Genomic DNA, 20,447 nt, shown 5'->3' with positions numbered 1-20,447 from the left:
AGTCTCTTGAAAGGAAGAGGAGTGGACACAGCTGTCCGACAGACAGACCTTCAACCACCTCCTCCATCATTTATAACACTGCGAGAACCAGGAATATGGCTGCTGCCAGACATCTAGGGGCCCTATTTTAAAGATCTGGTGCATGGTGTAAAGCGCATGGCGCAAAGCGCATGGCGCAAGTGCACTTAGGGCGTGTCCGAATCCACTTTTGCTAGTTTAACGAATAGAAAAATGGTCGGTGTGCTCGGCGCATGGTCTAAAAGGGTTGTCCCTGTTCTCTTAATGAGTAATGGGTGTGTTTTGGGCATAACGTGCAATAAACCAATCAGAGTCTCATCTCCCATTCCCTTTAAAAGCCAGTTGTGCTCGTGCCATGGTGGATTCGCTATATTTATATGGCGGGATTTGCAAAGTGGAAAGACTGAACGCGTCTCCAGAGAGGATCTGCTCGTGTGCAGGTTAAAGAACGCAAACAGATTATCTATGGGACAAGGCGGATTCCACCATATATTTATGTACATAATAATAATCTTTTACATTGTAATCCTTTTATTTTTAATATTTGGCATGTTTGTGTGCTGCTGCACTGTGTGTACACCCATCTAAAGGCTCATATTATATCATTAGCAAAAAACAGTTGCCTGGTGCCGCGTGTATGATAGGTCCCTAGATCTTTGAACTCAGTAATGTGCTTAACAAGCCAAACAAAGGTCTCTTAAAATGTGATGGTCGAGTTTTCTTATAAGGATTGCATCCATGAAAAAGTACTAATTATACTTCAGAAAATAACAAAGAAAGGTTTTGCTAGATTGGTTGATTAAAAAGCAAATTCCAACTGTGCAAAAACTAAATAAAAATATTAACTTTAACTTTCTTGACCCTAGCACTACGTGAAGTTAAGCAGTGATTAGGCTATACATTGAACTGATTTGTCAGATCTTAAATCTAAGGAACAACTAAAGGCCTCAAACTAAATAGTTATTTTGTGGTTGGAACAGAGTGGTTGTAAGCCAAAAAAGCACAAGAGACATCTAGTCTCAGATTTTTTTTTAAACCAAGCACTAAATAAGCTAAAACTTCTTCCTTTGTGTAAAGTTGTTAGGACGCTGTTAAAAGTGTAATCAATAAGTAAAAACATGATATTAATCTCCTGTTGCCTTCAGTGAGCCTCTGTGTCTACGCTGGTTTACACTTAAAGAAAACAATATATATGACGCCCAAATATTCAATTTGAATCAGCAAATTATGTCCAGGCCACCAGATTTATGTAAAAAAAAAATGTTTTTTTCTAATAGCTTGTTTTAATGAACTGGTTAAAAAAACGATTCAGGAGTTTATTAGAATGTGACGAGATATGCTTTTAACATTTTCAAGGAATATTTTTTTATTATTATTATTTTTTATTTTGTATTATAACTAAATCATTGTTTCATATATTAATAACAGCATTTATTGTAACGGTATGTGTCCGTGTCCAGTTCGATTCAGCCATGATTCAGCAAATAAAACAAATTCAAAATATATTTTAAAATATAACGTGCGTGCGTTTACATAAACACGGAGATAAAATTACTTAGCTAATTTTAATTGTTTAAATAAAATACAGACAGAGTTGGTTTTAACATTTTAATCCGAAACATTAGGGAGTAAACAAAAAAACATTTTTTGGGGGGTTCATAAACTGGTTAAACAGGAATCGGACGAATCGGACAAGTCCCAGAAGAGTCGATGACTCACTAACAACTCGAACCGATTCGCTTCGATTAAAAACGAATCGTTGAGAGTTTTGTAAACAGGTTTAACCGATTCACTGAAAAGATCCGATTCAAAATAACGATTCGAATGCAACAAATTCCATTCGAACTCTACGATGTACAAACAGACTGTTTAGGCAGACGGCTTTTAAAACAAAACCAAGCAGATTGATGGCGACAGAGCTTGTCAGATCCAAGATGTGGACTTCTCTGACTTAAATTTTTAACACGCGTAGCCTACAACAAAACCCCCCTTCACATATAAATAAACACATACTAAAGTGTAAATAAGACGAGGCCGCAGCAGTTCGCAACACACTCAACAACAGTCAGCAACCAAACAGCCATACTCTAAACAAAGACGTGTAAAACAACCATAAAACATAGACATAGCGATTTTATCTGCGTAGTAACTACATAGTTAACGTTACCTGTTATATAACGTTAACGCTAACATAATGTGAAATTCGCAGAGTGGAATGTTAACGCAAGCTGTAAAAAAAAACAAAGCGACTTACTCTTGGTGAACAGATCGCAGACTGCCCCAGTGCACGTTCCCAATCCGCCCCGTTTTCCGCTTTTATTATAAATATAAACACTATTTGCTCATTTTCGCTGGATTTATAAGACTATTCACATCGGCATGCATCATCTCCATCGACACCGATTCGGTACCGGTCGGCGTGTTCATGCCTTAGCGCCTGAAATCCCACAGAAAGGGAAGTAGCAGTGTTTGTTGTGTATGGGGATGAATCAAAGAGATGGGAAAAAATCTGTCACAGCCAGAATCAGTGTGTGGGGGAACAAAGAGCCACACGGCCGCCTAGTGGAAAGAGAGCGGAATTACACCCACTGAGTCCAAATGCAAAACAAAACATCAAGACTGCTGGGAAATGTTTGAAAAAAAATGACCATGAATATAATGATGTATTTCTACAGAGGAATATGAATAAAGTAAGAATAACCAAGTTTACATTAAAATTAATACAATTAAGTCCACATATTTGGTAAGGTTTTAATTACCTGTACTTACACGTGTTACACACACACACACACACACACACACACACACACACACACACACACACACACACACACACACACACACGTTTTAATTCTTTGTACTTGTGTTTCAGTTCAGTTTAATTATTTATATTGTATAAAAGTGTTGTACTGTATTTATAAATATAAATGAGTGATTATATGCATTGCAACTCTGTAAAAACATTACAGACAATAAAATAGAAAGCCTTCAGTGTCCTTGCACTAATACTAAATCTTTCTCTAATATGATTCTTAGTATGACATACATTGTGTCAAGTTTTTTTAAATGGTTATGTAACAGGAATTATATCTAACAAAAACCCTAAAAATACTTTACTATTGATTTTTATCAACTGCATTGCACTTTGTAAACTGGAACCTAGATTTACAGATCGCAAACCTAGTTTACACTCCATCATCATCATTGCTCATGGCATTAGAAGAAGACACAATATGACAGTTGCATTTTGTCATTCTATATGTTGACATCCACAGATATTGTTTGTCAGCTCTAAATGAGAGTGAGTTTAGTATTGATGGATGGATGCCTTTAAACCCATATGACATTACCATAATCAAACATATGCAGCACACATGAAAGCAGTGAGTCCCTATGGTAAGATGCCTAATGTATGCACTATACATTCATTGTAGTATCATTCAAAAGTCTGGATTTTATTTGTCAAAAAAGTCTCTTTGCTCACAAGGCTGCTTTTATTTGACCAAAAATATAAAAACAGTAATATTGCAAATAAGTTATTGCAATTGAAATGAACTGTTGCTCAATGTAATTTCTGATGGCAAAGCTGAATTTTCAGCATCATTACTCCAATCTTCAGTGTCAAATGATCCTTCACAAATTATTTATATGCTGATTTGGTGCACAAGTAATATTTCTTATTAATGTTAAAAACAGTTCTTTAAATATAAAGACCAGCATTAATTTGAAATACATCTTTTTTTTGTAACAAATGACTTTACTGTCACCTTTGATCAGTTTAAAATGTGTTCTTTCAGAATAGCTTACTGATCCCAAACTTTTGAACAGAAATGTGAAAACTGATTATAGAATATTTACTGAAAGATACTTAGTTTGACAATGTTCAGGTAAGATTACTTGCGAGGTGATGCGAATACACATTTCGTTTTGTTTGCTGCCATTTAATCAATTTGCAATAGTAAAAGCTTTCAGAGAATGAGGCAAATCATACTTGACAGTTTTCTTTTATTTAGACAACCCAAATAAAAGGCACATAAAACATTGCGCAATGTGTTTACATAATTATTCTTGACATACACTTAAAAAAAAAAATGTAGGAATGTTTTTTTTTACCTTTCTGCTAACCAAAAAAAGCCTAGTCTTCGTATATACAAAATTACCAATGTTAATGTTCTAATACAAAAGGTCTTATAAAAGGTTATTTTCCTTGCATGTGTCTATCATAACTACCACGTTCTCTGAGCTAAATGTTTTTGTACAAAGATATACATTCATTGGCCTTCACATGGGTTTGCCAATTTAATCAAAAAGGACATGAAAGGACTGGACTCATTTTTAAACTCTCCAATCCAAAACCAAACACAAAGTCTTTTCACGTTTTCCCCCAGTAATGTTCTTTAAAAGATACTGATGCATAAGGAGTAACTTCATTAGCAATACTTTATAGGATATAAAAAAAAATAACAGATTCTTAATTCCTCAAACATGGCAACTTGATATTTCATATGCAAAATAGATTCTAAATCTCCACACACATTTGGTAAACAGTTAAACTGCAGTTGGCCGCCCAGTTGTTTCCATCGCTGAGCACTGCTCGTCTTGTCAGAGAGAAGACTGATGTGTTTCACGGTGGCATTTTCAGACATGCAGTTCAGGCACGGAAGTGACGCCATTGCGGAAGGACACACATTTAAATCACGAGCACAATTAAAAACGCTTTCTTTTTGTTGTTGTTGTTGTAGTGTTTTCAGTCACATTCCTCGAATTCCAGTTCTCGAAACTCATCCGAAATAATCCGCCTCGACTAAAGGCAACATTTAAAACAAACAGAACGAAAAAATTAAATAGGCCATTGAGTTATTTTTAGCTTTCGCATGTCTACATGTAAGTCCATGTAATGCTAACTTAAGACCACAAATGTTTTTCTACCAGGTCAACGCTGGTTGGGAAACACTGGGGCTGCGAGTTAATACAAACTAAACCTTTCTTCAGCAATTTACACCCAGACGGTGGTAGCTATGACATCATCAGTTAAAAGTACGATCACATTCAGCTGGTTTTACTCTTTGTTTGAGACTCATTCACATTACACAAGCGCACGCGAGCCCAGTTTAGAGGGCGACACGTGACAACATACCTTGCATCAGTTTCCCCATATCATAACACATAAAATGGGCTGGCAGCTGTCCGGTTGGGAGGACTGAGAAAGGCATATTGCTTTTATATATCCCACTAAGAGAGGAAATCAAAGAGAAAAGCTAGTTTGGAGATAATTGCGATGGCCGATTCTGTTATTTTGAACAGGGTTACTCCGAACAAGATGACAAACCCTGAAAATTTGAAGGCAGTTTTGGTTTTCACTGTGACTGGGGTAAACAAACAAGCAACAGAGGTTAACTTAATGCTCCTGTGATGGACGATCACGTCAACAGCTAAAGAGTATTCGACACCTCGACCTCTTGAGGTGCGTCTCAGTTTTCGCCAGTAAAGGAAACGATGTTTAGTGTGATAATTGCTAAGAAAATCAGGCATGGAAGAAAGCGTTAGGCGTGATTCTGTACACTACAGGAGCAGAGTAAGTTGGGACACCCTCAGCATATTTCCTGAGCAAAAGGTCCTAAGGAAAAACAGCCCTCGTCCTTCAGAAAGGAAGAGCAGAGACGTCACGGCTACAAAACTAAATGCTCTTAAGATAAGATTCAGGATAAAAATGGACCTTTCAGTGTTGAAGTCGGCCACTTGGTGACCAGGCATCTATATGAACACTCAAAATATTTGATCTAAGATAATACTGCCGTCAGAATAGTCACTAAAGAGATATGTGTTCAGTGCAAGAGTTCATCAGATTGTTACTGTAAATGTTCAACCCCACTAAGCAGAAGAATATCCCAGCTACTGAAACAGAATGCAATTATTCTACAATCAGGAATGACCAACTGCAAAGATTACCTATAAAAACAAAAATAATTATAATAAAAACACAGCTACAGATTAAAAGGCTTACAGCGTAAGAAGGCCTTTTAAAAACGTATTCTAAATTTTGTTTTCCTCATTTGTAGAGTATTGTCTCAAAAATAAAAACCCCTCCCATCTTCCATTATTGGAAGCCACTGTCCCTTTTGTTGTACGTGACTCATTAAAATGCATAAAACTATGAAATACTGATAAGCAAGCTAACGTAACAAAAATAAAATCCTCACAGTTAATATTTGCCAAAGTCCTTAAACCGTTAACACTAACAATGAAGCGGCGACGTGCTCCGCTTCAAACAGTCGACTGGCAAGGATTTTCTGGCACTAGAAAAGTGAAATCACCAAACATACAGCATGTCAGTCTTCCACTCCATGCAATAACTATTTTTTCTGTCCGTCACTAAACTCTAGACAATCTGGATCTGCTGGTCTTTCAGCCGAGCGAAAGGAGACGCAAAGTGCCAGCTAACTTCCGCATGATTCCTTGCCGCTGCGGACTGTTGTTTTCCTATACTCGCCATTCCTCCAGGCTCTTTTTTCCCTCACAGCTGGAGAGGAAGACTATAACGGGAGACATGAGGTTTACGAGGAGAGGCCGGGTGGGACGTTCGGTTCTACCAGGGCGGGGAGGAAGGCAGGACTTGCGAGAGGAAAGGCATGCTTTCCATCGGCCTCATGGCGATGTTGAGCGGACCGGTGATGTTCATTGACATGGGCGAAGTGATGGCGACGGGATGGGCGATGTTCATGGGCCCCGTGGCTGGGATGTTGACAGAGGCGATGTTGACGGGAGTAGTGATGGTGACCGGGTGCTGAAGGCTGACAGGGGAGGTGATATTGACCGTGTTGGTGGTGATGTTCATCTGGGCGGCGATGGTGACGGGATTGCTTGCGGTGCCGCGGTTCATGGCCGTAGTGTTGGATGCGGTTGAAGCAGTGACTGACGTGATTGAGGCAGAGTTGCACACGTTGTTAGAGTCTAGCCAAAAAAGGTGGGAAGCAAGAGAGTGAATAAAACATTGAAATTATTTCTAGGGTTTCTCTATGGGCTTATGGATTTCCCAGGGTAAGTGTGAGAGTGCTTCAGGCTAGTTGTACCATGTTGCCATCGAAAATATGATATGAATTGATAGAGGGCATCAACTTTTATGCCCTCCAAATGTAAACATTTTGTTTACTGTGAGATATTCTACGCTGTTGTGGCAAATTCTGCTGGTTCATTCATCACTAAATTTTTATCAAAGTGGGTAACATGAGATTGAAAGAGTCAGTAAGATCTACAAACTAATCATTAATGTTTTGCATTCCTTACCATCGTTTTCCAGCAAAAAAAACCCATAAATATTTATACATACATATATAAAAAAAACATTGTATGAAAAATGAATTTATACTTTGAATTTAAAAATGTACTATTTAAATAAAAATACATTGTAAAAGGAAATTATTCTAAAGAAAAAAAAAATTACTTTTGATTTTTCCCCCTAAATTTTTTGAATTTTCTTATATACTAAAGAAATCTGAAAAAAATAAAATAAAAAAATACCATTGAGCCCTGACTGTCTTATTTTGATTCATCTCTACAAATATCTATAATTCAACAGTGAACAAAGAACCATTCTATTTTGTAATGGCCACATCAAATCACACTTGTGGCAATCAGGAAGCACTAAATGTATGTGGCAGGATCACGAGACTCCAGTGGCACCTCTCTCTGAGTGTTAAAAAAGTCATCCCAGAGGACATTTGTAAAATGTTGGAGAATTGGTATACCTTTGTTACAGGGGGATGTGAAGCCGGCCTGCCCGTGGGTCTTGAGGTGGCTGGTGATGTAGGCGGCACTCAGCATCTTCCCGCAGATGTTGCAGGTAACCTTGCCTTCGTGCCGTATCATGTGTGAACGTAGACGATCTTTGGTGGCGAAGGCGGACGTGCAGGCCTGTAGTGGGAAGACAAATCAGTGTGAAAGGAGTGTGATAGACCAATGAAACTCACAAGATGTGATCTTATGTTACTTAGCAGGGATGAAAATGTTTTTCTGTAAAAATTTAACATTTTAAGACAATTATACATATTTATAAAAATACATTGTTAAAGAAAAATTCTTTGCAAAAAAAATTCTCTTCTCAAAAAATATGACATTTTATGAAACAATTCCCCCCCCCAGTAAATATAAAAATACACTTTTAAAGAAAAATGTTTAAAAAAAGTAAAGAAAAAAATTGTGGATCTTTTGTGAAAATGTAACCTTTTATGACAAATAATAAATATTTTTTTTGTAAAAATAAAATATTCTAAAGAAAATTTTTAAAATTGTCTTAGCAAATGATTTTTTTTTTTTGGGTCAATTTACATTTTATGAAAAATAATAAATATATAATATTTCTAGTAAATAAAAAAAATACACAGATTTTGTTTTTTTATTCATAAAGAAAAATATTTTGGATATTTTGTGAAAATGTAACCTTTTATAGATAAATATAAATATTATATCTAGTAAATACAAAAATACATTGTTAAATAATGTTTCTAAAGACTTAAAAAAAAATCTTTGTAAATAACCTTTTTCGTATATTTCTTTGAAATTGCAACATTTTGTAAAAAATATAAACAAATCATATTTCTAGTAACTATAAAAATACATTGTAAAAGAAAAATGCGGATTTTTTGTGAAAAATAATAATTGTATAACTTGTTATTTTTAGTAAATATAAAAATACATTGTTAAATACAAATGTTTATAAATAATATTTTTTTACATTTTCTTTGTAAAGATTTTTTTAATGCAGCATTTTATGAAAAATAAAAATATTAGTGTGTAGTCATACCGTTACTTGGCATTTAAAGGGTCGTTCTGTGGAGTGTACGTGCTTGACATGACAACTAAGATGATCCGGCCTGTTGGAGAGGAAGTTACATACAATAAAAACAACTTCAAAGTACATGCAAGACATATTAAACAGTTTATTTTTTTCATGAGACCCAGAAAGAAAACAATGTTTCTGTTAAGTCAATAGTGAATTGCTGAACCTACCGCGAGAAGCCTTTCCCACAAACGGAGCAGATATACGGCTTGTGCACGCCGCCGTCGTGCGAGCGCACGTGGTAGGTCATGCGGTCCTTCCTCTTGAAGCGCTGGTGACAGATGGGGCATTCGAAGGGCTTCTCGTCCGAGTGTGAGAGCTTGTGGCGGTTGAGGTGGTAGACGTCACGGAAGGCCTTGCCGCACATCTCGCAGCCGTGATTCTTCTTCACAGGTTTGGGGGGTTTTTTGGGCACGGCCGGCTGCTGCTGAGGCAGGACTGACATGATGCCTGCGGCCGTGGACGCAGAGGTGGTGGCCGTGGTGAGGATGCCCGCCATCGTGGAGACGTAGGAGGGGTTGCCATTGTTGTCGCGTGGCACAGTGGAGATGAGAGGCACCATGGTGGGCGCTGTGGTTGTCTTCTTGGGCCGCGACACCATCTTAATGCCCGTGTGACAGGACTCGTGCCGCCGGAGGTGGTAGCTGTCCCGAAAGGCCTTGTTACAGTAGCCGCATATGAAGGGCGTCTTTGACTTGGGCTCCTTCTTTATAACCACCGGACCACCACCGCCGCCACCACCTCCTCCCCCTCCGCCCGTCCCGCCGCCCATGTTGTCTTTGAGGAGGTCAGCCGCACTGACTGGGGGCTTCTGGTCGAGCGGAATGGGAAGAACAGGCTTTTGATCCAGCGGCTCAGAGTTGAGCAGAGGCAGAAGGCTGTTCTGCGAGACCTGATGCTGGTGGTGGAGGGCTTCATTGGCCTGCTGGAATAGAGGAAGAAAAGACTTTTAAAACGTTGAACATTCCATTGAAGCTTTTAGACATGAAGCAAAACCAAAAACTGTTACTACATTAATATAAACTATAGTTCAAAAGTTTGAGGTTGGTACGATTTTCTTAACGTTTGTTAAAAGATGTTCATGTCTTATGCTCACTACAGTCTTCAGTGTCACGATCCTTCAGAATTCATTCTAATATGCTGATTTGAAACATTTCTTATTAATATATTATCAACGTTGAAAACTGTTGTGCTGCTTAATATGTTTGAGGAAACATTATAAAAACTCTTGAACTAAGATACATTTAATGTATCCTTGCATACATTTTTTTCAATATTAAGGGATATTAATAAATAAATTAGCCTGTAATAAAACCTGACTGTATATAATTTGATTTGAACACACGATGCAAACTCATAGCCCTAGCTGTGTGAATCAACTGGCTGTGATATTATAGGCCAGTGTTGCTTTTGGCCAGTATGAAGTAGACACGACATCAGCTGAGAGACGGTGTTAAATGTTTAGCAAAAATAGAAACTGACTCATTTCCAGGGCATCTGTGCAACTTGGAAAACAAGAGAAGCCCTGACTGGGACCTATCAGGGGGACGAGTCAGCTGTTCAGCAAAGTGCAGGATGACTAATGAGATATTGGAGAGAGTGAGAAAGCTAGACAGAAAGTGAAGGAGAGAGAGAATGAGAAGGAACTATAATGTATTTAGATGTAAGAGAACATGCTGAAAACTGTCCATAAAAAGCAATCTATTCTTTAAGAAAACAGCAACACACTTCAAGAGGAGAAAAAGCAGATGCAGAAAAACGTCATTCTTGGCCAACCTAATCCTCGTGTGACTAATAGGAATTTATAGATCACGTTAGGGCAAGAAGCAAATGTGCAGACGTGTGTATCATATCAGAGACTCCAGGGTTTTGCAAAAGAAACTCCCTGCAAACATAAATCTACTGCATGTAAAATGATCTGAGTCTGTAATGAAAGCAGTTTCTCATGTGACTGGCCTCACAGGCTCAGATCAGGACGCTCTGCTAAACTTACATATCATAGACAACAACGACGGCAATACACATATAGTGAGGTTACATGGTCAGCGGAGCAAGTTTAGGCAGAATGTTCACATGATGGCTCCTTTCCATACAATGATAGCCATCCGTCAAGCTCCAAAACTGACAAAAAGCAGTGTAAAAGTATCCAATGTATTCCATAAATGCAGTTCTTAAATCTCATTTGCACATTCAAACATGGCGAATAAAGACATTTTTATGTTAATGCAGCTAAACATTCTTGGTTCATGCATGTTTAAATGTGTGGAAGTGCAAATGACATTTGAGAGCTACTGCGGAGGGGAAAACAATCTGTTTATGACAAAAAGCTATTATATATACACCTTTAATAAAAAAACAAAACAAACATGGAATATAGTTTTTGAATCATGACAGTATCTGTTAGCACTTACTATTATTGTAAAAGGGCAGCATGACAATTATTTTAAACTTATGTAGTGCTCCACAAAAGACAGAATTAGGGATGCACCGAAATTTCGGCCGCCGAAAACAAGTGGTACTCACTGCAGAGTCAAATGATGTCCAACTCCTCCTCTCTGGACGTCTAATGGGGTGGGGATAGTCCAGATCCACCTCTCTGAATGTCTAATGGGGTGGAGGGATAGAGTTGTGGGTAGGGTTAGGGTTTGGTTGGATATTCTAGTTCCATCCATTAGGCCCAAATTACATTCGCTCCTCCTCGCTGGACATCTAGCGAGAAGGAGCTAGACATAAGCTCCACCCATTTGTTCTACAGTGAGCAGCCTCTCGCCAAAAAAGGCATTTTCGGTTTTTGGCCGAAAGAGAAAAAAAATATTATGCTGCCCCGCCCCTCATTGTTCAGCTGAGCAACGCTGGTAAAATGGCTTCAATTTTTTTCACTGATCCGCTCGACGCTTCTTTGCTCACATGCTCTGAAAATAATAGGTTTGTAGGACTGGACTATACATTATTTAGATAATTGGTAAAAAAAAAAATTAATCCTTTAAATCTGATTCTGTTGCATAGAACTAAATAAAAAATATATTGATATTTAATATTAATATATTTCCTGTCCAACTTTACTGTTACTTTCAATAAAAGTAAAAAAAAAAAATCTGTATCATTAAAATGCTTGATTTTCATTAAAAAGTTTAATACAATTATGCAAAAAAAGCGAATATTTTTTTATTATTATTCTATATCGGTGTTGGCCAAAACTTGTTACAGGAAAATGAACATAAAACCAAAACAGAACATACTTATAAATTAAAGATACAGTCGACGAATAGGATTACAGTCATATTTTATCCACACATGGCTGAATTAGCAAAAACGAGAAAAGAAAAATCTGAAAGGAAAAATAACAAAGTGGCATAATCACAACAACAAAGCAAGCATTGCAATATTAAAATAATACTCTCAATACAAATAAAATAAAGAATTATATATATATATAAAAATAATAAAAAAATTGTACAATTTTTTTTAATTTTAAAAAGATCAATTTTGGTCTACTCCTACAAAAAAAGTATTATGGCTGAGGGAAAAAAATACCAGTAAGTGAGTGGAGGTCATAACTTGCTCATAAGGTGTGGGGTGGGGGCGTTGGTTGGGGCAGCAGAACCCTGATAGCAGGGCCTAAAACAAGAGCAGCTGAAAGACTACACGACTATTAGGCTCCACGTTCTGCAGCTGCCTGCATTGTCCCATTGGTCACGGCATCCAGTTGGTGGGTGGGGGTGGCCATTCACGAACACAATTGTGCCTCTGAGGAAATATAGTAAAGCCTACAGTAACGAGAGACCTGCAGGCTGGACCTGCCTCCGACGACGGCTGGGGAAACGCTAAAATCGTTAAACCTTATATACTTTACCTATCCTAGAATTACGAAAGAACATTCAAGTTTTGGTTTTTACCTAAAAATCCCCGTAGGACGTCTTTGTGAGCTTTATTAGGTGATCTGGCTCTACAAAATATACTATTAAACAGAACCCAGCTGCTTTGAGGTCTGAATGATTTGAACACTTAACCCAGCATTATTTGGTATGAATAGTACTTTTAGCGACATGGTTCTGAGAGAGTACATTTGTATATATGGACCCATTCAAGCAGCAATAAACATTCAAACCGTGACAGCAACCTGCTCTTCATGCTGCTTGGATGATTTTGACACAAATTCGCATTGAAGGCTGAGGTCACGCCAATAGAAATAATATGGAGGTGGAGCAGTTGCACATAAAAAACGCAAGAACACTGTAGACACTTCGAAACACAGACCAATATCTGACAAGCATGACTAAAAGCAAAATGAAACCTGAAGCAAACTAATTGCATTTAAAATGTGGTGCTATTGTCAGTCTATTTAAATTATGGTATTGGTTTATAGGTTAATCCGCATTGTGACAGGCATAATGTAGGAATTGGACTGGACAAAAACGGTCTGTAGACACTCTGATCTGCAGCACAAACTTTAGCCGTGATCTGTGAAGATGGCAGATGCACGGATAAATCTGTTTAAGCCTATTACAGGCCTTGTTGTTGGCGAACTAGCTTATAACAATGATAAAATTAAACATCGGTGAGATATAAAAACCGACATATCTCCTCATGTAACCTGCCAAAAAAAAAAGCGAGAGCGAGCATAACTCCTATACTCCAAAGACAGAACACAGTGAATCAAATTCTTGTTCGCAGCAGACGGATTAAGAGATGCCTGTTGGGAGCCGGACAATGCCTTGCTCATGAATAACCTCAGACGCCTGCAGAACAATGAGGAGTGACGCGCTAGACTTTCGTCTCATTAGATGCCTCATCACATGGATGAAATCAAGCAGAACAAATTAAGCACTTTTTAGGTCTACAAACCGAAGAACTGATCTCTTATAAAACTGATGAAAGTTTGTAGCTACAAACATATTACATATAGTAAAAGCCACTTGGAAATAAATTTGATCAAGCTTTTGTTTATCAAACATTGTTTATCTCCTAAATGTTCAGTGAACTCTGGTTGTTACTTACTGACAATATCCGGATGAGCAAGTATGGTTAGGCTTACTCGAAATCAAATATGGATTATGATCAGTACACGTAATGTTGGAAAATGGCGAGCCGATTGAAGAAACTTCTAAGAACAGTAGACAAACATACTACGTGATCAAGAAAGTTTCAGATTGTGTATAACAATTAATAAATTAGGGATGAAGTGGTGCCAGTTTGATTAAGCTTTATGCATTAGCATTAAGCAAAGATAGCAACAGTCTCGCGCAGGCGCGGCACGCAGCCTAGGTTTGTTTTGTGTGAAAACATGACGAATGGCAGAGTGCATATGAAAGAATGTATGAAATAATTATATGAATGTATCTCTAACGGGGGAACCGACTGTCTTCAGAAAAGTTTCAATGCCATTCCCTCAGTGTTATGCCTAATAAAGTAGTGTTCTTTGTTCACAGAGGTTACCAGGTAAACGGCTCTATTTGTGCAGTTCCATAAGCGCCATCTACTGTCGGAGAGTGGATTTATATATTCATTCAGCCTGTCTGTCGTTTTTGTTCAGACCAATGCGAAAATCAGGCCGCTTTTTGCTGTAAATTTTAAGCAGCAGATGGAAAATAAGCTAATGTGCATTCTAAAAATCTCAACTATGCAGATGTAGAATTGTTAACGGAGTGGGTAAAATGCCTATAATTTACCATTTTGATTAAACCTTTTCACATTTTTTTTTGTTTTGTTTCATTTTATAAAACTTTTTTTTGGGTCAAAACTTTAATTGAACATGCCATACATGTTAGTAGATAAGTGCATGTTATAAGTCACCTTGCTAATATTTGTTTGTTAATTTAAAATCCGGCCATTGTTGTTAATGATATTATTTGAATGTTTATGGAAACAAAAAGTGAATAATGCTGCTGATTGTATTTGTTGGTTTTCGACATGAAACTTCAAATGATTAGCGTGTATAGCCGTGTTTCCACCAAAATGTCCCAAGAACTCTCTGGAAAAGTACTACCTCACGAGCAGGGACTTTCTGAGGGGAAATTTTGTATCCGGAACTTCATTTAGAGACCCTGGTATCTGCGGTCGAAACACACAGATACCACCCTAAAGTCCCTATTTCCTGGGGAAAACGTGGCTTATCAGTACTTTTTGAACATTTCCAGCACATTTTAACAATAGTGCATGATAATTGTGATCGTTTTGGACACTATAATTGTGAAATTCATTTTCATATAATTTCATCTCTAGAATCTATGCTCACAGAAAATGTTAAATCTGATGTTGGAGCTGGTTGCAATGGCAAAATTATTTCAGTACATGTCAAATTAAAAATAATAAGATGATGATGATGATGAAGCACACAAGATGCAGCATGCCTTTCCTACAGTTAACATTTTTGGACATGGTCTGCTTCTATTCCAAAAGTAAATCCATTTTGGCAAACTTTTCTGGAACAAATCTTAGAGTCGTAGAGCGCCTCAAATGCGTTTCTCTGCCAGGGGAAAAGTCGATAGACAGAAAACACTACTTCCTTGTACCTCTAGAAAAGAAAGCATAATTGGAGTAAGATGAAGTTTAAATGTCTTGACTACATATACTAATTGGCTTGATCAATATGTAAGGAATAATTGACGACAGGCCGTTGAATTATTATAAAAATAATGCACACCCGAGGTGGTAATGCGGTCACGACGCGAAGCGGAGTGGCCGTTACACCTCGGGTGTGCATTATTTTTATAATAATTCAACGGCCTGGAGTCAATTATTCCGCTTATACTACAGTTACCACACCTCGAAATATTGTTCAGATGATGTATTTCAAGACGTTTGTAAAGTTTTTGTCATTAAAACGCTCTTGTATGTAGGACTAATTCCTTGCGCATCTAAACCTATGCTCCGTTGCTAATTCCAAAACGTCATTTTAGAGTTAGTAACGGAGGTTTGAGCCGCTGATAGCAGAGTAATGCTGGACACACACGTAACGACTAGAAACATTCTCTGACTGTGAATGCAGCAGATTTTAAACACCGCTGTGAACACAGACTGAACGCGCTGAAAACGCGTGCATGATCAGTCATAACATAAGTATCAAATTACATTCATAACCGGAGAAGCATGTGCGTCAATATTATTATTTATTTATTAATTCAATTCGTTTTAATTAATTTGTTCATTCTTTTTTTCTATTAGTGACAGTAGACTAGACTAATAAATGAAACACAAAGCCCTTTTAACAAGTATAGGCCTATCAATTTTATTTATTTGTTATATTATCTTCAATAATTACGAAAACCCGTGCAACAGGACTATCAATTTATTTAAATATTCAGTTTAATTTTCTATTGATTATGAATAGGACTGTTTACTTTATTTATTAAAATTAAACTGCATGTTTTCATTGATTGTGAAGTTAGACATTGAAAATTGCAGATCAAGCGCATGGGGCTGCAGCTTTTTCTTGTTATGAATTGTATCGTATTGTCCGTTATTACAGTTGACTACGCGAAGTGATATGGAACTGTAATGAGGTCAAGACCTGCCTGGAACTACTTTAGCCGTGCGGTTCCCTGAAAATAATTGCACACCTCAGAACGTTCGTCAACCAATCAGATTCAATCATTCAACGGCCCTGTAGTATAAATATATATATATATATATATATATATATTTTTTTTTTACCAATATTTATTCTTTTTAACTTAGTTTTTAACTTAGTTTTTGACAACGGTTCCAATAATAAATTGCATCATGTAGTGCACCCAGTGCAAACAGCAAACAACAGTTTTCACAGGTAAAGTCACTTTCTTATTTAAAGGGATAGTTCACATCATTTACTCACCCTCAAGTTGTTTCAAACCTGTATTAATTTATTTCTTCTGCTGAACACAAAGAAAGATATTTTGAAGAATGTCAGTAACCAAACAGTAGTCTGTACCCATTGACTTCCATAGTATTTTTTTTTCCTACTATGGAAGTCAATGGGTACAGACTACTGTTTGGTTACTGAGATTCTTCAAAATATCTTTCTTTGTGTTCAGCAGAAGAAATAAATTAATACAGGTTTGAAACAACTTGAGGGTGAGTAAATGATGACAGAATTTTAATTTTAAACTGAACTATCCCTTTAATGTATTGATTGAGAGAAGCATAGAATTGATTTTTAATTATTAGACAGCCCAAAATGAATATGAAAACAAATCTGTCATTTTAAAATAAACCATTTAGATTGCAAAACAACTTTGCATAATCAATACTAGTAATAATCATTTAAAATAAAAAGTAGCATGATTGTTATTGTGTGAAAAAGCAGAAATAATACATTTTATAAACATTGAATTTGCATATAAATTATCATATGTAAAAAAAAAAGCAGCATTGGTATTGTTGTAAAAATGTATAGCCTATTGGTTAATCTCTATGCATTAATTCAGCAAATGACCTACAAAATGAAAAAAATAAATAATGAAAAAAACAAAACAAGTCAAGAGTAAAAAAAAAAGGAGTTGCAATAACAACAACCTGAGTGTAGCACTTTCACCATAAACATGCACAGATGCCTCATACATCAACATTTGCATTACACTTAAAGCATGCATTGCATTTGTAACATCGTTGCAGTAAAGCATAGTTTAAAATGAATTCCATATGAACAGCTTTTTAAAGTGAATATAAGTCAAAATTTTATGATGCGTTTTTAAACTTACACCAAACTACTATTCATAACGACTGTGAGATATTAACCTCTAGACAAAATTACACAGTATCATAATAATAAGTGTTCTATACAGTATTATGTCCATAATGTGCACGTTCTGTTCGATTATGATGTCTAGATGGGCAGGTCAGAAGGTTTGGAAACACAGCCATTATCCCCATGTTCCCTCCAATAAAAGTAACCAAGGGAGCTGCGTTGACAACAAATAAAAATAAAGAAAAGAAAAAGCGGTGAAACACGGCGATCGATAGGGGAAGATAAACAAATATTAAAAGGCTGTGCCAAAAAATGCACATAAACACCGCATTCTATTATTATACACGCAGACATGGACGTTGCGTCTGGCCAAAAACATCCAAATTGTGTCACAAAATCAATGAGTACCTAAAACTAAGGCATAAGCTGCCAGCGTAAAAGTGTTTAACTTAAGATAAAAAAGACAAAAGGCACGTAAAAAAGTGTGAATGGGAAGGAGAGGTGGAAAAGAGGGAAAGAAATCCCTTTTACGTCTCCCTCATAGTTCACAGCTGGAAGTCTGGGGGAGATGCAGCATTAGCGGCTAATGTGAGCTAGCTTAGCTACCATTGTTTTTACTGCCTTAAAATCCCGCTTTTAAAGCTTAAATCTCCGCGCTACGCGCTGTTTTAAAGAGTCCCGATCGATTTTCTATTTTTCCGCACGGTTGGTATTTATTTCGAATGGCTGGCTTACCTGAAATAAAAATGAACTCCAGCTCGGCTCCATTGCAACACTTAAAAAAATCTGCAGGAAACCTACAAGAAATCTACAACAAAGCAGCTAAACATGGCAGCTGCTACAACTTCCTGTAACCCCGAGGGCCAAACCATTTCATCTGATATACGCTGCTGCTGCTGCTGAGATTCTGCCAGCTCACTCCATCACAGCACTGCACTCACACACACTTTAGAGCAACGATACTTTTTATTTGTTATCAAATATTTATGTATTATATCATTAAACGACTTTTTACACGACAGAAAATGACCACGATGTGGAAATTAGTTATCATAAGGAAAATGTAATAGCATATTTTAGGTGCTATAAAAACATCTGACTTAGAGTAAGACTATTGAAATCTATCTATCTATCTATCTATCTATCTATCTATCTATCTATCTATCTATCTATCTATCTATCTATCTATCTATCTATCTATCTATCTATCTATCTATCTATCTATCTATCAATCTATCTCCATCATACAACAAGAGCTTTTTTTACACCACAGGTTGTTGCGTAAAAAAGAAAAGAAAAAATGGTTAAACTAGGCCTAATGATATAAAGTTAAAAATATGAAATAAACATTAAAACAATAATAAATATGAAATTAAAGTTAAATGTATGATACAATGTGGCTAAAGGCAGACCTTAAGAAATTTGTATTTTCACCAGGCTACTCCCATTGCAGAAAATACATGTTTGTATTGAACACTGATGAGCAACAGATTATGTGTGATTTTTTTATTTTGTTTTAAATTATTATAAATTATATGAGGTGGGCCTTTTACCCCACCACACAAAGGGTAAAAGGCAGATATTATTTATACAAATAGCCTTCTTTAGGTAAAATAATATGTTTTTAATAATGTCTAAGTTACTTGTTCAAAACAATCACTTTAGCAAAGTTTGTACTATTTTCTGTTTATTTTGATAAATAAAATAATTATTTTTTGTTCAATTAATATGTAATTAAAATAAATATATTTTATATAGCCTAATACAGAAACAATATTATCTTAAAAAGTAAAGATTCTGACAGCATTGAAGAACCCACAAAAAAATGTATTTAGATTTACAGTATAACAGTAATTTTTTAAATGTTATGATTCATATCATATTTTTTTAAATATGATGGTTTCATTATACATATGGTGATTATCTCTAAGATGGACACCTAATAAATAGCTGGCTGACTTTTCCATCTGTTGACATGACAATTGTTAGATTCAAATGGTAAATATCATATATTATATTTACCATTTGAATCTAACAATTGTCATGTCAACAGATGGAAAAGTCAGCCAGCTATTTATTATCATGTTAATTATTGTGCCTTTCGACCCAACTTTTACTTTTACACATTTTTTCCATTATTGAAAAACTGTTGCTTTAATTAGCTTGAACAAAACTGAAATTCGTTAAGAAGACCTTTGTCTCAAAATATATTAAATAATTAGGCAATTCTCATTTGCCAAATTTGAGTCAAATTCTCAAATCTACAACATTTTAAAAAACATCACATAAATCAACCTTGCGCTGCCGCCCACGATCACGTCAAGGATCAGCCAAATTTCCAAGTGCATCTTGAAAAGCTGATGTTTTGGAAAGTGTTGCCGCAAGTTCTTCTCCATCTAGTGGTTTAGAGGAAAATAAAATCAAAGGCACCTTTTACCCTGGTGCGCCTTTAGCCATGTTGTTCTCTATAAATGTATAACCATACAAATATAATAAGAAAAACTCAAAATACAAAAAATAATACATTCTGTTTTGGTGTGCATGAGAACCAAATGCAAAATATTATAATATGTATATGGAGTAATCAAGGCAGTGTGTCGGGCAGATGGTGTTGTATGCAAAATGTTCACAGTAAAGTGCATCTGTCTGTCTAGCTCTTTAGTTTGCTTGCAGTTTGTATTTGCTATATAAAATATTTCCATCCTCTAGCATAGAAACGCAAATGGTGAAATGTTGTGTTGTGTTTATAATACATTTCAACATAGGGAGCCAGAGTTGACTATATTCAATATGAAAATAATGAGTGTAATGGGTCAGTACTTACTTTACATTTGTATCATTTTCATATTACTGTATGGCATATGTGTTTAACGATTTATCGTGCAGAAGAATGACTTCATTAGCTTTCACATGTTCAGAGCAGGTATA

At 36.3% G+C, this 20,447-nt stretch overlaps 2 protein-coding genes across 8 annotated transcripts in view; both read right to left on the bottom strand.

The window, feature by feature from the left end:
• The window catches only part of cuedc1b (CUE domain containing 1b), a gene marked incomplete at its 3' end in the record, with an annotated part of 30,096 nt that extends 27,561 nt beyond the window's left edge, over positions 1-2,535 (bottom strand). For 2 of the 4 annotated variants that reach the window (XM_079610861.1, XM_079610860.1), the window contains exon 1: positions 2,273-2,535. The remainder of the gene's footprint in view (positions 1-2,272) is intronic. The other 2 variants (XM_079610858.1, XM_079610859.1) reach the window with 2 other exon arrangements.
• The window catches only part of vezf1b (vascular endothelial zinc finger 1b), a 534,049-nt gene extending 515,589 nt beyond the window's left edge, over positions 1-18,460 (bottom strand). The window contains exons 1-6 of one of the 4 annotated variants that reach the window (XR_013797380.1): positions 18,255-18,460; positions 11,378-11,458; positions 9,025-9,779; positions 8,819-8,888; positions 7,764-7,929; positions 4,992-6,969 (exon numbers count right to left, since the gene is read on the bottom strand). Coding sequence is in view for 2 of the 4 variants with exons in the window: in XM_079610856.1 (XP_079466982.1) it covers positions 6,605-6,969; positions 7,764-7,929; positions 8,819-8,888; positions 9,025-9,779; positions 11,378-11,458; positions 18,255-18,287 (1,470 nt within the window). In the remaining 2 variants the exon portion in view is untranslated. Of the gene's footprint in view, positions 1-4,005; positions 6,970-7,763; positions 7,930-8,818; positions 8,889-9,024; positions 9,780-11,377; positions 11,459-18,254 lie in introns of those variants that run through there. The other 3 variants (XM_079610856.1, XR_013797381.1, XM_079610857.1) reach the window with 3 other exon arrangements.
• Between the last annotated feature and the right edge of the window lie 1,987 nt (positions 18,461-20,447).

Source organism: Phoxinus phoxinus, assembly GCF_949152265.1.
Source record: "Phoxinus phoxinus genome assembly, chromosome: 4".
NCBI lineage: Eukaryota > Metazoa > Chordata > Actinopteri > Cypriniformes > Leuciscidae > Phoxinus > Phoxinus phoxinus.
The sequence above is the reverse complement of the archived record's forward strand: the minus strand, read 5'-3'. Positions and strand labels throughout refer to the sequence as shown.